A 12,733-nucleotide genomic window follows, 5' to 3' on the forward strand; every position below is an offset into this window, starting at 1 on the left:
GTTTACCAGTAGTAGGTGGCACGGTGGCACAATGGTGAGCAGTGCTGCCTCACAGCGCCAGGGACCCGGGTTCAATTCTGCCCTTGGGTGACTGTCTATGTGCAGTTTGCACACTCTCCCCGGTCTGTGTGGGTTTCCTCCAGGTGCTCCAGTTTCCCCTAGCACTCCAACAATGTGCAGGTGCCATGCTAAATTGTCCCGTAGTATCTGAGGGATTCGCAGGGTAAATACGTGGGGTGCTGTGGAGGGCAGGATGAATTGGCCAAATGGCCTCCTTCTGCACTGTAGGGATTCTATGATTTTAAGCACAACCTTGGTTTCCCAAGTCATTTGTGTTACTGACCGGGGAGAAGGTGGACAGATGCTTTCCCCATTTTTCTACCTCTTGACTTGCTGAAGACTGATGTATTTTAAAAGCATTTTAACCTCCTGAGTGCTGTAACTCTCAAGCACAGACAGCTTTTGTATGTTGTTAACAAAAGGATAAATATTTATTACCCAACACTAAACGTCATCACAACCGCACCCACTCACACAGTGGCCCACTTATAGAGACACACACAAACATGTACATCAGAAATGACGACTACAAAACAGGTAGCATGCATTTCTGTCTTAAAAATATAAGAAGTCAACGGTCGGAATATTTTGACCCCACCCATGTTTTCCCATGGCGGAAGTGACTTGCCACTGGACACCGGTGGGATGTTCCAGTCCCGCCGTACTGAATGGCCATTTGTGTTGCGCATTGGCCGCACTGTCAACCCACCAGGGGCTCACCTTCAACAGGACCAGAAGTCCCCACCGGCGGGAGGGGCCGGAAAATCCCACCTAACGTTTCATTTGATTCCCTCAAGGTGAAAGTTTGCAATGTTGCAAGGCAGATGGTTTATTTTTGGTCCTCTGGGGTTGGAGTTTTATGAAGTTCGATTTACAATAGCTCCCTGCTTGCTGTAGCAGTTTCCTCTGGCTTCACTCCAGTTGCAGCAAAAACCTGGTTTAGTTTCTCAAACAGACAGACAAAGGCCAGCCCAGATTCTCTGCCTTCCTATGGATTTCAGTTGGAGTCCTGTTCCTTTTCTGGTCTGGGACTCTTACGCTTCCCCATTCTCTGATGCTCTCCAAATACGTCTGTACTGCCTTCAATCAGGCCGTTGAGGTTGGCCTATTGGAGTATGAACTCCCTTATTAAGGATCCGACTAATAGGACAATCAGGTAGAGTTTGTCTTGTACTTAACTGGGAGCGTCAGTTCCTCTGACACACCTGGAGGTAGACTGCTGACTGGTGGCACTCTGTATACTGCTGTTAGAGTTTGTAAATAAAGGGATTGTGGTGAATGGGCTTCTGCCTCCACAGACTTAGTATGCTGTCTTATTAAATGGTCCTTATCAGCAGCCTGATTTCTGCTCGATAACCACAATCACAAGGGAATTTTTTGTTTTATTCATTCATGGGAAATGGGTGTCGCTGGCTGGCCAGCATTTATTGCCCATCCTAGTTGCCCTTGAGAAGGTGGTGGTGAGCCACCTTCTTGAAACGCTGCAGATCATGCGCCGTGCGTTGATCCACAATGCCATTAGGGAGGGAGTTCCAGGCTTTTGACCCAGCGACCGTGAAGGAACGGCAATATATTTCCAAGTCAGGATGGTGAGTGGCTTGGAGGGGAACTTGCAGGCGGTAGTGTTCCCATTTATCTGCTGTCCTTATCTTTCTAGATGGAAATGGTTGTGGGTTTGGAAGGTGCTGCCTAAGGATCTTCAGTGAATTGCTGCAGTGCATCTTGTAGATGGTACACACTGCTGCTAATAAGCATTGGTGGTGAAGAGATTGAATATTTGTAGATGTGGTGCCAATCAAGCAGGCTGCTTTGTCCTGGACGGTGTCAAGCTTCTTAAGTGTTGTTGGAGCTGCACCCACCCAGGCAAATAGGGAGTATTCCTAACTCATGCCATGCAGATGGTGGGTAGGCTTTGGAGAGTCAGGAAGTGAGTTATTCGCAGTATTCTTAGCCTCTGACCTGCTCTTTTAGCCACTGTGTTTACATGGTGAGTCCAACTGAGTGTCCGAATTACAGGATCACAGAATCTTTACAGTGTAGAAGAAGGCCATTCAGCCCATCAAGTCTATACTGGCTCTCCGAAAGAGCATTCCACCTGCCCCCCGCTGCCCTGCCTCATCCCCATAACCTTACACATTCTTTTTTTTTCAGACTGCAACCCAACTCCCTATTGAATGCCTCAATTGAATGTGTTTCCATCACCCTCTCAGGCGATTCATTCCAGCTATCCTCTAGGTGTTAAAACTTTTCCTCACATCACTTTAACTCCTTTGCCAATTATTTTGAACCTGTGCCCTCTAGTTCTTGATGGTCTCTTGAGAGGGAACAGTTTCTCACTATTTACCCTGTGTCCATAGTATTCCAGATAAGGCCTAACTAGTGTCTCATACAAGTTCAACATGACTTCCATTCTCTTGTACTCAATGCCCTATTAATAAAGGCAAAGATATTTGCTCTGCCCAATGTCCTCACAAATCACTTCTGGCAGTTTGACTATTGATGTGGATGCGCCGGCGTTGGACTGGGGCTGTCAGACTTTTTACTGAGTTTGACCATTGACACACAATAGTGTCTGATGTTCGATCATTTATATATCCTTGTTGTAGAATGGGATTCTTCTCACACTCATTCTTCTGTAACCAAGCAAGTCCTTTGTAAATGAATTTATGTAACTGTTTGGGTAATAGCAGCTATTAATCACAGGAATGAAATGCAGAAAATGCTGGAAAATCTCAGCTAGTCTGACAGCATCTGTGGAGAGAGAACAGAGCCCCATGTTTTGAGTCAGCTCCGATGAAGGGTCGTCCAGACGTTGGCTTTATTCTCTCTCCACAGATGCTGTCAGACCTGCTGAGAATTTCCCAGCATTTTGTTTTAGATTCCGGCATCTGCGGTAGTTTGCTTTTAATTCACAGGAAAGGTTTGTTGCCTTCTCAGTGAAGCATCCCTCAAAGTTGCTTGCATTTTAGTGTCCTGTTGAGACATGCTGGCTATCTGCCAAGGTATTGTGTAGTTCTACGCTTATTGACAGAAAGGAGAAAGGTCACCAGATCTCTCAACTCCATTTTGTTTCCAAAGCGGAGTGCCCAATCTCCATTTTGTTCTGAAAAAGTGTCCATTTCAAATAAATATCCAAGTCCATATTGTGTGAGCACGACATCCGAAAACATCAAGCTACTAGAAACCAGGCAATTAGTTTTTAGGAACCCATTAGCAGATACAAGCTTGTGGCTACGTTGTTTAACTCAAATGGTGGCATTGACTAATTAGATTCATTTTTTGCTTAAATTAGAATAATGCAACCACTCCATCTGGTGACTGCTTGTGAGATTGCAGGGAAACGGGACAAGCACAATCAGCATGCACACGAACACATGGGATTTGTTAATAATAAGGAACAAGTGTGAAAAGGACTGTTAGCACTTGTCAAAATAACTTAGCGATGAAAATAATTCCTGAACAAAAATAGGAATAATAGCAGGAAGCCTATTGTTACACACATCAGCCCACCTCTGACATAACTTGTTTTGACAGTCTGGATTCTGGATTCTCACACTTGGCAAACAATGCCTTGAAATCATTAAGACAGGCAACATGACCGATTTCCCGTACGCACTCTGAGGAGCCCCGTGACAGAGGCATGCTCGTATCACATGCTAGTATTATGTAAAGAATCAGATTGACTTTTTTAGGGGTTAGTAATGGCGCTGGGTGTCACGGTGGCACAGTGGTTGGCACTGCTGCCTCACAGCGCTGGGGACCCGGGTTCGAATCTGGCTTCGGGTCACTGTCTGTGTGGAGTTTGCACTTTCTCCCCGTGTCTGCGTGGGTTTGCTCCAGCTTCCTCCCACAGTCCAAAAGACGCGCCGGTTAGGTGCATTGACTATGCTAAATTCTCCCTCAGTGTATCCAAACAGGCACTGGAGTGTGGCGACTAGGGGAGTATCACAGCAACTTCATTGCAGTGTTAATCTAAGCTTTACTTGTGACTAATAGATAAATAAATGTTGTAGCTTGCATTGAATTGCATGTAATTTGTGGCACGGGAACTGCTTATGTTTGACACAAGCCTCCTCTCACACTATTTACGACATCCCATCCTGTCAACACATCTACCTAGGCCTTTCTTATGTATTTACCTGTCTGAGGCTAGAAGCTGAAGGCTGCAATCCTGTCCTTTGACCGATGGTGCACTGAACAAAAGCTAAGTTCCGGAGAATGCGATCTCAGATCATCATTCATGTCGTTAAGAAGACTACAACCCAGATCTACAGATAAAAGCAAACCACTGCTGATGCTGGAATCTGAAACAAAAACAGAAAATGCTGGAAATTCTCAGCAGGTCTGACAGCATCTGTGGAGAGAGAATCTCAGCAGCTCTGACAAAGGGCCATCTAGACTCGAAATGTTGGCTCTATTCTCTCCCCACCAGACTTGCTGAGATGTTTCAGCATTTTCTGCTTTTGTTAACCCAGATCTAAATTCCATATAAACTAGCTTTTCAGGTAATGAAGCTTTTGCAATGGCCAAAATTGTGACAGGACCAATATACCTTTGGGGAAAAAAGACTGACTGTTTGTTGGCAACACAGTATACAGAGTGGCACGGTGACACAGTGGGTTAGCACTGCTGCCTCACAGTGCTAGGGACTCAGGTTCGATTCCCGGTCTTGGGTCGCTGTCTGTGCAGAGTCTGTACGTTCTGCATGGGTTTCCTCCGGGTGCTCCGGTTTCCTCCCACAGTCCGAAAGACATGCTGGTTAGACGCGTTGGCCATGTTAAATCTGCCCTCAATGTATCTGAGGGGCACATCATCTTCAGGGTGAGACAGATGAGCCATGGGGCTCACACACTAAACTTGGACTTGTAGAGCAGCAGTAGGAAATGTGCGGTCATCTGGTAGAATTGCCAGAAGCAGTGTGCACCCTTGCTCAGAAGGCAGCGGAGTCCATCTCCACCATGAGTGCCGCAGTGTCTCAGGCAAATGACCACATTGTTGAAAGAATGGCCAACTTAATGGAGAGTCAGATGCAGGCAGGTTCATGGCCAACAGGGGGCACACCACAGCTGGCACCTTGCAAAACACTGACCAAAGACTTGCTTTAAGTGTTAAATGTCACGCTCAATTGCAGCCAGCAATCCTCCTGCTTTAGGTTAGCTTTAGTTTATTTATTAATGTCACAAATAGGCTTACATTAACACTGCAGTGAAATTACTGTGAAAATCTCCCAGTCGCCACACTCCAGTGCCTGTTCAAGTACACTGAGGGAGAATTTAGCATGGCCAATGCACCTAACCAGCACGTCTTTTGGAGTGTGAGAGGAAACCAGAGCACCCAGGGGAAACCCACGCAGACTCGGCACAAACCCAAGCCGGGAATCGAATCTGGGTCCCTGGCGCAGTGAGGCAGCAATGCTAAACACTGTGCCACTGTGCCGCCCTAGCAGTTGGGCCTATGGAGGGAAAAGGGAGACCGGAAGGATGGCAGTGGGGGTTCTTCTCAAGTTGCCCCAAGTCATGGCCTTCCCCTCCCCCACTGTTGACAGAGTTATCCGTATGTGCTGCACCATTGCCCCATCATTCAATTTGCCTCTGCACATGGAGGTGGGGCAATCGTTGGCAAGGTCCACACAGGAGGTCAACCACCACAGCCATCTCACATGTCAGAGCAGGGGAACAAGTGGCCTACCTCCAGCTCTGTCAAAGTCCCAGGAGTAGCACCACACAGGCGTAAGAAAAATGAATGCTGAAATGGTCTTAGCTACACGCAGAGTTGGGAGTTCTTAATCCTATGGGATGAATACAAAATTGCACATTCTGTACTCAACTGTGCTGGGGATAAGTCAAGGAAGTGGAGTTGAGGATTATATCAGATCAGCCATGATCTCATTGAATGGGGGAGCAGGGTTGAGGGGCTGATTGGCCTCCATCTGCTCCTATGTCTTATGGTCTTATGGCCTTCATACTGAATGCCTGGTGTCATCGCTTTCGCCGAAGGCACCAAAAAGCACTTCAGGCTGCCAGTCTTTACTGACCTCCTGCTGCGTGCTCGCATTCTCCAGTCTGATTTGCAGACACAGCACATAACCTGGACACTGATGGGAAAGGGGGAACTGCAAGCTCAAAACAGCTTCTTAAATATCTCAGCTGGTTTCACAGTGCACTGGCAACCCACCACTGGAGAAACCACCTCGGAGGGAACCCACGCAGACAGCAGGAGAACGTAGGGTACAGTCATGTCCCTGAATGGAACTTTCTCCGATCACTCCCAAGCAGATCTACATCGGCCTGGAAAAATCCCACCCAGAATGAGAGATAACGTCTTTTTTTCAAGCAATCAAACCCTGCAAATTCAACCAGTTCCTGATTTAATAAGTCATTCAAACGCGGCATGGTGGCACAGTGGTTAGCACTGCTGCCTCAGACCTGGGTCCGATTCCCAGCTTGGGTCACTGCCTGTGTAAAGTTTGCACATTTTCCTCGTGTCTACGTGGTTTCCCCCGGGTGCTCTGGATTCCTCCCACAGTCCAAAGATGTGCAGGTTAGGTTGACTGGATGTGTTAAATTTCCCATAGTGTCCTGGGATATGCAGATTAGCAGGGTAAGTGTGTGGCTTGTGGGAAAAGGGCCTGGGGTGGGATTGTTGTTGGTGCACACTCAATGGGCCAAATGGCGTCCTTCTGCACTGTAGAGTTTCTATGATTCTAGCCCTCTTTGCTCAAGTTAGGTACAGTCTTATTATAGAGCTTTGGGAGTAAGCAAGCTTTGACCGTTGTCATCCTGTCACGTGTATCACATCAGTGACGGACATCCATTTTTATTGCATTTTAGTGCGTATTGTGGAAGAGGTGTAAGTGTGGTCTAACACAACCAAAAACCCAAATTCCATCATACACAACACAATGCCACACAAATTGTGATGAAAGTCAATGGAAGAATCTCAGACCCAAGTTGCTGCTCAACAACAGAAAGAGGGAAAAGGATAAAGATCTGTGATGTAAATCAAGTTTGCACTCTGGTTTCAACCAACTGGCTTCATTTATTTCAAATGTGGGATATCAGCTTCAGTATTGCTGAAAAAAAGAGACATTGCTGTTTAAACCTTTCATCTTGTACTCACAGGGGTAGCTCACAAGAAATTACCAAACTGTAAAAGGAAGAAACAACAATTTATATCACAAGTAGTCGGGCAAACCCAGGGAGTGTGGACTGCAGCAGGAGAGGAATGAATGGAAAGTGTTAAACAGACAGCCTGACTACACCGTTCACACTTACTGTGGTCAGATGTGACAAATTACCATATCCCAGACAGCACTAACACAGGCTCACCCTAGATCTTTCTGAGGTTACAATAAGAGAATCCATATCACTTATCAAGACTCCACAATGTCTAGAGGAACAATTGTGCCTCAGGAAAACTAATCAAGTATCAGGGAGTTGGAAACAATTAACACTTCATCAAAATTCGTTTGACAAACACAACACTTTGATATCGTAAACAGATCGGGGGTGTCCAGTAAATGATTAAAGCTAAAGCACACAGGACAATGGGTCCATATAATGTGATCAAAAACAGAACTGTAACCAATTTGAAGTCACAATGTGATGACCTAATCAAAATGTAGCACTTTGTAAAGTGAAAAAGTATAAGGATATATAAGAACCGATGACTATCAAAGTAGTTCACAAGCAAGCTGGACTTATAGCCACAAGTTTTGCTCTTCCTCATGCACGTTGAATAAAGCCTCTTTATTGAAGTTTTACACGGTCTCAGAAGACTCATTCATTCATTCATTCCCTCATACACCGCATGAAAAGAGAGTTGTAATGGTTTTTTGGCAAGTGGATTCTGATTGGTGGAGACGTTGCCATGGAGACTGCAGCGTGGAGCAGCTAACTGTCCAGCTTTGGTCAAAATTAAACGAGACAGACACTGTCAGACCTGCAGAGTTTTTCCAGCAGTTTCTGTTTCCGGTCAACTCTGATTGGTCAAGGCATTGTCCTGGGGAATGAACTGGGGGATGCTGTTCTCTAAGTTTTTGTTTGGATGAAAAAGGTGTAGAATGTGCACATCTTCCTACTGTCTGCAAAGGACAGGGTCTTGTGAATGAACGTGTGTGGCTTCCAACATGCATTAGTGAGCCACACTCTGAGCCTGACTGACAATATTAAATTGGTTATCAGTGTAATTCTCAGCACAACCAGGGTTGTTTAGTAGGTGCTTCCCAAGCGTGGAATCAGACCTAATGTTGGACAGTGTGGGCAGGATTTTCCAATCCCACCACCGGCAGGCATTGTTGCGGGCGGGACCAGGAAATTTTAATCTTCCCTTCCCGCCCACAATAACCCCCGGCCTACGTTTGGAATTTTTGCAAGCACAGGCTGGTTGGGTATGATCAGTGCCTTGCCTGTCGCGAACAGCCGAAGAGACACCCGGTTCGATACGATCCACCAGTCGTGGGGACATACGGCCTGCGGACCCAGCATCACACCGGCACTGAAACTCATAGGCCGCATTGCTTCAACCGATAACAGCTTCCTGATGTAACACAACCTAACTTGGACCACACAAAAGGATAGCCAGAAATGAGATGATTCCCCCCCCCCCCCCACCTCCACCCCCCCCCCCCCCCCCCGCCATTTCCTCCTACCAGTTTTCACACCTTTGAGCTTAAGAGCTGCGAATTCTCAAGGGCTTCCTCTGTTTCTGCACCTGAAGCCATCCGTTAGTCCTGTTCCGAAGAGTAGAAAGGCATGAGGCAAAATGACGGATTTGAACAACCGGTGAGATGAAACAGATCTCGCATGTCTGCAGAATTCAACTGGAGAGAGCAAATCATGTCACAAAGTCTGGACTTATCCTTTTCTTCCAAGACCAAAAATCTCAGTTTCGCTGGAGCAATTGCGGCCAAAAAAATAAGGAAGGCAGTTGGAAGGATTTGATTCATTACTCAGCAAGTCTTAGCCTTTTTCTCCATTTTGTCACTGGAGCATCGCTGTGGAATCCTTTCAAATTTCTGTTCTAATCATTCCCGGACTCCAAGCACAATTCTCTGGGTTTTTTTTTTATATATGACAGTGGGTGAAATCAATAAGACTCTCGTTCCCATGGAAACGTAACCAGGCCAGCGCAGTTACAGTAGCTACAAGAGGGCTAATTTTAGGAGCGACTCTAATTCAGTTCGCTTACTCACGGTCATTCCTTTGAAGGGTACAGCACGAGAGCTTCTGGAAGCCAAATACCCTTTGACGCCCACTGCAGACTTCAGGAGCAAATGACTGACCTCAAAGCCGGATCAACCATCGTTGCCCTTACACCTTTTTGGCAAAAGCAGCTACCGTCTCCCCGGACAAAATCATTTAAAATTCGTTAACGCGAGACAAAAAACACTTGCAACGGCATAACATTGTTTTTTTTTGCAAATCCCAGATGCTTTCCAGGTACGTGTATTTATTAAATGTAACAACAGCATAGGTGGAAAAGAAGCAAGCTCAGCTAACAACCTCTTAGACCGTTACCATGTTGTCAAATCGAGTCTCAATTTATGCAGCTCGGTGGACAGGTATTTGCTGCAAACATCTCGGGTGGAATTCTCTGACCGCGTTGGTCTAAATGCCGGAAATTCCCACCCGACTGTCAATGGGATCTGCATCCCGCCCGCTAAAATTCCACTGACGGCGGGATGGGAGAATTCCCACCTTCTTTTCTGTTTTAATTCTACCCCTGCTTATTTCCTGCCTTAATTTTACTTTTTCTTAGAAATATCCTCCACAATTTAACTCTCTGTTCACTCACTCAGGCACAGAACGACTGCCCTCTGATAGTTTCCTGACCACATGGTTAAACTTTGGGCCAATTTGAAAAGAGATTGTAAATGGGCGCACAAATCAGCCAGAAGGGGACTGGCATATGTGTGTAGGTGTGGTGAGCAAAAAGCTTCAATGATGCCTCCATGAGAGGCAGCATGATGGCACTGTGGTTAGCACTGCTGCCTCTCAACTCCAGGGACCCGGGTTCAATTCCAGCCTTGGTTCACTGTCTGTGTGGAGTTTGCACATTCTCCCCATGTCTGCATGGGATTCCTCTCAGTGCTCCAGCTTCCTCCAAAGATGTGCAGGTTAGGTGGATTGGCCAGGCTAAATTGCCCCTTGGTGCCCCAAGATGTCTAGGCTAGATGGATTAGACATGGTAAGTGTACAGGGTTATGGGGATAGGGCGGGGGAGAGGGCCTGGGTAAAAGATTTGATGATCCGAATGGCCTCCTTCTGCATTGTAGAGATTCTATGCTGAAGACATCATGCTGGGGTTCTTGTCCTTGCAATCGTGTCAGGAAATGGGCAACTGGCCCACAATGCACTCCATTTCTGGCACATCTCCCAAGCACTACCTCAAGCTGGGTTAGACCTCTTAAAGGGACAGTGATCTTTGCAGAAAGAACACTGGAAGACATGAGTAGAAATGCTAGCCCTTGATTTTCTAATGCCTTCTTAGAGGTGCTATTGGAGGAGGCAAAGGTAAGGGGCAAGCAACTACCCCCCAAAGCCTCAAGGGTATTTCCAAGATCATAAAGGCATCCAATCCCACCTTCATCCTAGGACCTGGCTTCAATGCAGAAAGAGGTTCAATGAACTCACAAGAGGCGTGAAGGTGAGGAAACCTCTCCATCTCTCAATCCCTCGAAACATCACCTTCCAATCATCACACCTTTCACAATATAGTCATAAGATCACATTGCCGTACCCCCTTTTTCATTATAAGACGCATTCTTTATTTTGTTCTCTCTACTCCACACATAGACATCATTCTCTTCACACACTTTTCTCCTTGCACAATAGCCAACTCCTGCCACCATTCCTTCCTTACTTGACATTACAAACATTTCTCTTTGAATTTAGCACCTCCCCAGCTTCACTCCACCCTGTTTCCTTGCCACCTCTCAACAAACACACCATGTGCAGCAGCAGCACATGTCTCCAATGGTCTTTCAGTATTCACTTACTAACTCACATCCTCTGTCTCTTTCGGCAAAACAAGACAGCCAATAATGTGATGGAGAGGAACCAGTGGGATGTGACAGGAGTTACCAACATCACCGCCCACATCCAATCAGAGCAGACTACCCCAGAGGTAACATCACTGGTGACTGGTGATCTCAGCACAGTGTCTGCACATTACTTTCCACTCTTCAATCAGCTGAGCAAATCATGCAATAAGTTTCACAGCTTCAAGCTGTATCCTCAAGGTGGTCAGTGTTACCTTTCCATCCACCACCCCAACTCTTGGCCTTTTCTCCTTTCATCTATGTCATACACAGCGAGACACCAATGTAGAGGACAGTCTTCCTGAGGATTCAGTATTGTACAGTTCTCCCCTCCCAGGAACCAGTTCAAATGATGGCACTCCACCGAGGTTAGATAGCGATTTAGAGAGAACTGCACGTGGTGAAATAATGTGCACTAATTGGTACTGGTGGCAAGGGCAGAAGAGGAGATAGCTCGCTAAAGCTTGAGATCCTCTCCCTAACAACATAATCACATCAGCATAAGCTTTCTCCATAAAGTACTTAGCTAGCTACTCCTACAAGTTCATAATTTTATAAGATACAGGAGTGGAATTAGGCCATTTGGCCCATCGAGTCTGACCCACCATTTGATCATGGCTGATATGCTTTTTCTCAACAGCTACTCCTTGTGGTGGCGGATTCCACATTCTAACTATTCTCTGGGTAAAGAAGTTTCTCTTGAATCTACTGTTGGATTATTAGTGCCTATCTTACAGTTATAACCTACCTTGTCTATCTTACAATTATCACCTTCAGTGTTGGTGTCTCAACAAGTGGAAACATTTTCTGTATGTCCATCCTTTCCAACTACTGATTCTTTCATCTTAATATTTTTTTAAGTTTTAAAGTGTCACAAGAAGGCTTTCATTAACACTGCAATGAAGTTACTGTGAAAATCCCCACTCTGGCGCCTGTTTGGCTACACTGAGGGAGAGTTTAGCACGGCCAATTCACCTAACCACACGTTTTGGGACTGTGGGAAGAATCTGGAGCACCCAGGGAAACCCACGCAGACACAGGGAGAAGGTGCAGACTCCGCATAGACAGTGAACCAAGCCGGGAATTGAACCCAGGTCCTTGGCGCTGTGAAGCAACAATGCTAACCACTGTATCTTATCATCCAGATATATTAATGCTTCAGGTTGGGGCCTCTACAGTCTTTAATGCTAATTGTGAAAAGTTAAAAGTATAAAATATTTTTGTGTGTAAGACAACAGACTGATAAAGCAAGAATCTGCACTTTTAGAAGTGAATAATCCATGAGAAGCTCAGAAAATCTGTGCACTTAAACAAAAAGTGCTTTAAACTAGCGTGTGTTTAACCAGAATATTTAAGCATGGATTAATGGGGAAAATAATTAAGATTCAGAAAAAAGTGTGCATTAAATTGATCGGTGCATTTTATTACATGCCCTTCAGTGAACTTCACTGCACCTCCTTTCACTTCTCTTATAAAGATTTTACCTTGGTCTCTGAAATATTTATTATAAGACCTATCGCGTTTCAGCCAGGAGCTCAAAAATTATATTGCACCGTTGCAGCAGAATGATCATCTCTATTCAAAGGCTTTTTTCTGGAGTGTTACTGCCAGCTACCGCTAGCAAGCTGAGGT

The 12,733-nt window shown here is 45.7% G+C and overlaps 1 protein-coding gene across 2 annotated transcripts in view; it reads right to left on the reverse strand.

The window, feature by feature from the left end:
• The window catches only part of cacnb4a (calcium channel, voltage-dependent, beta 4a subunit), a 233,842-nt gene extending 224,779 nt beyond the window's left edge, over nucleotides 1-9,063 (reverse strand). For both annotated transcript variants that reach the window (XM_080198299.1, XM_080198302.1), the window contains exon 1: nucleotides 8,723-9,063. In XM_080198299.1, coding sequence (XP_080054425.1) covers nucleotides 8,723-8,782 — 60 coding nt within the window. In that variant the 5' untranslated portion in view covers nucleotides 8,783-9,063. The remainder of the gene's footprint in view (nucleotides 1-8,722) is intronic.
• Between the last annotated feature and the right edge of the window lie 3,670 nt (nucleotides 9,064-12,733).

The sequence above is a fragment of the Carcharhinus amblyrhynchos genome, chromosome 11 (genome assembly GCF_965287045.1).
Source record: "Carcharhinus amblyrhynchos chromosome 11, sCarAmb.v2.hapA, whole genome shotgun sequence".
NCBI lineage: Eukaryota > Metazoa > Chordata > Chondrichthyes > Carcharhiniformes > Carcharhinidae > Carcharhinus > Carcharhinus amblyrhynchos.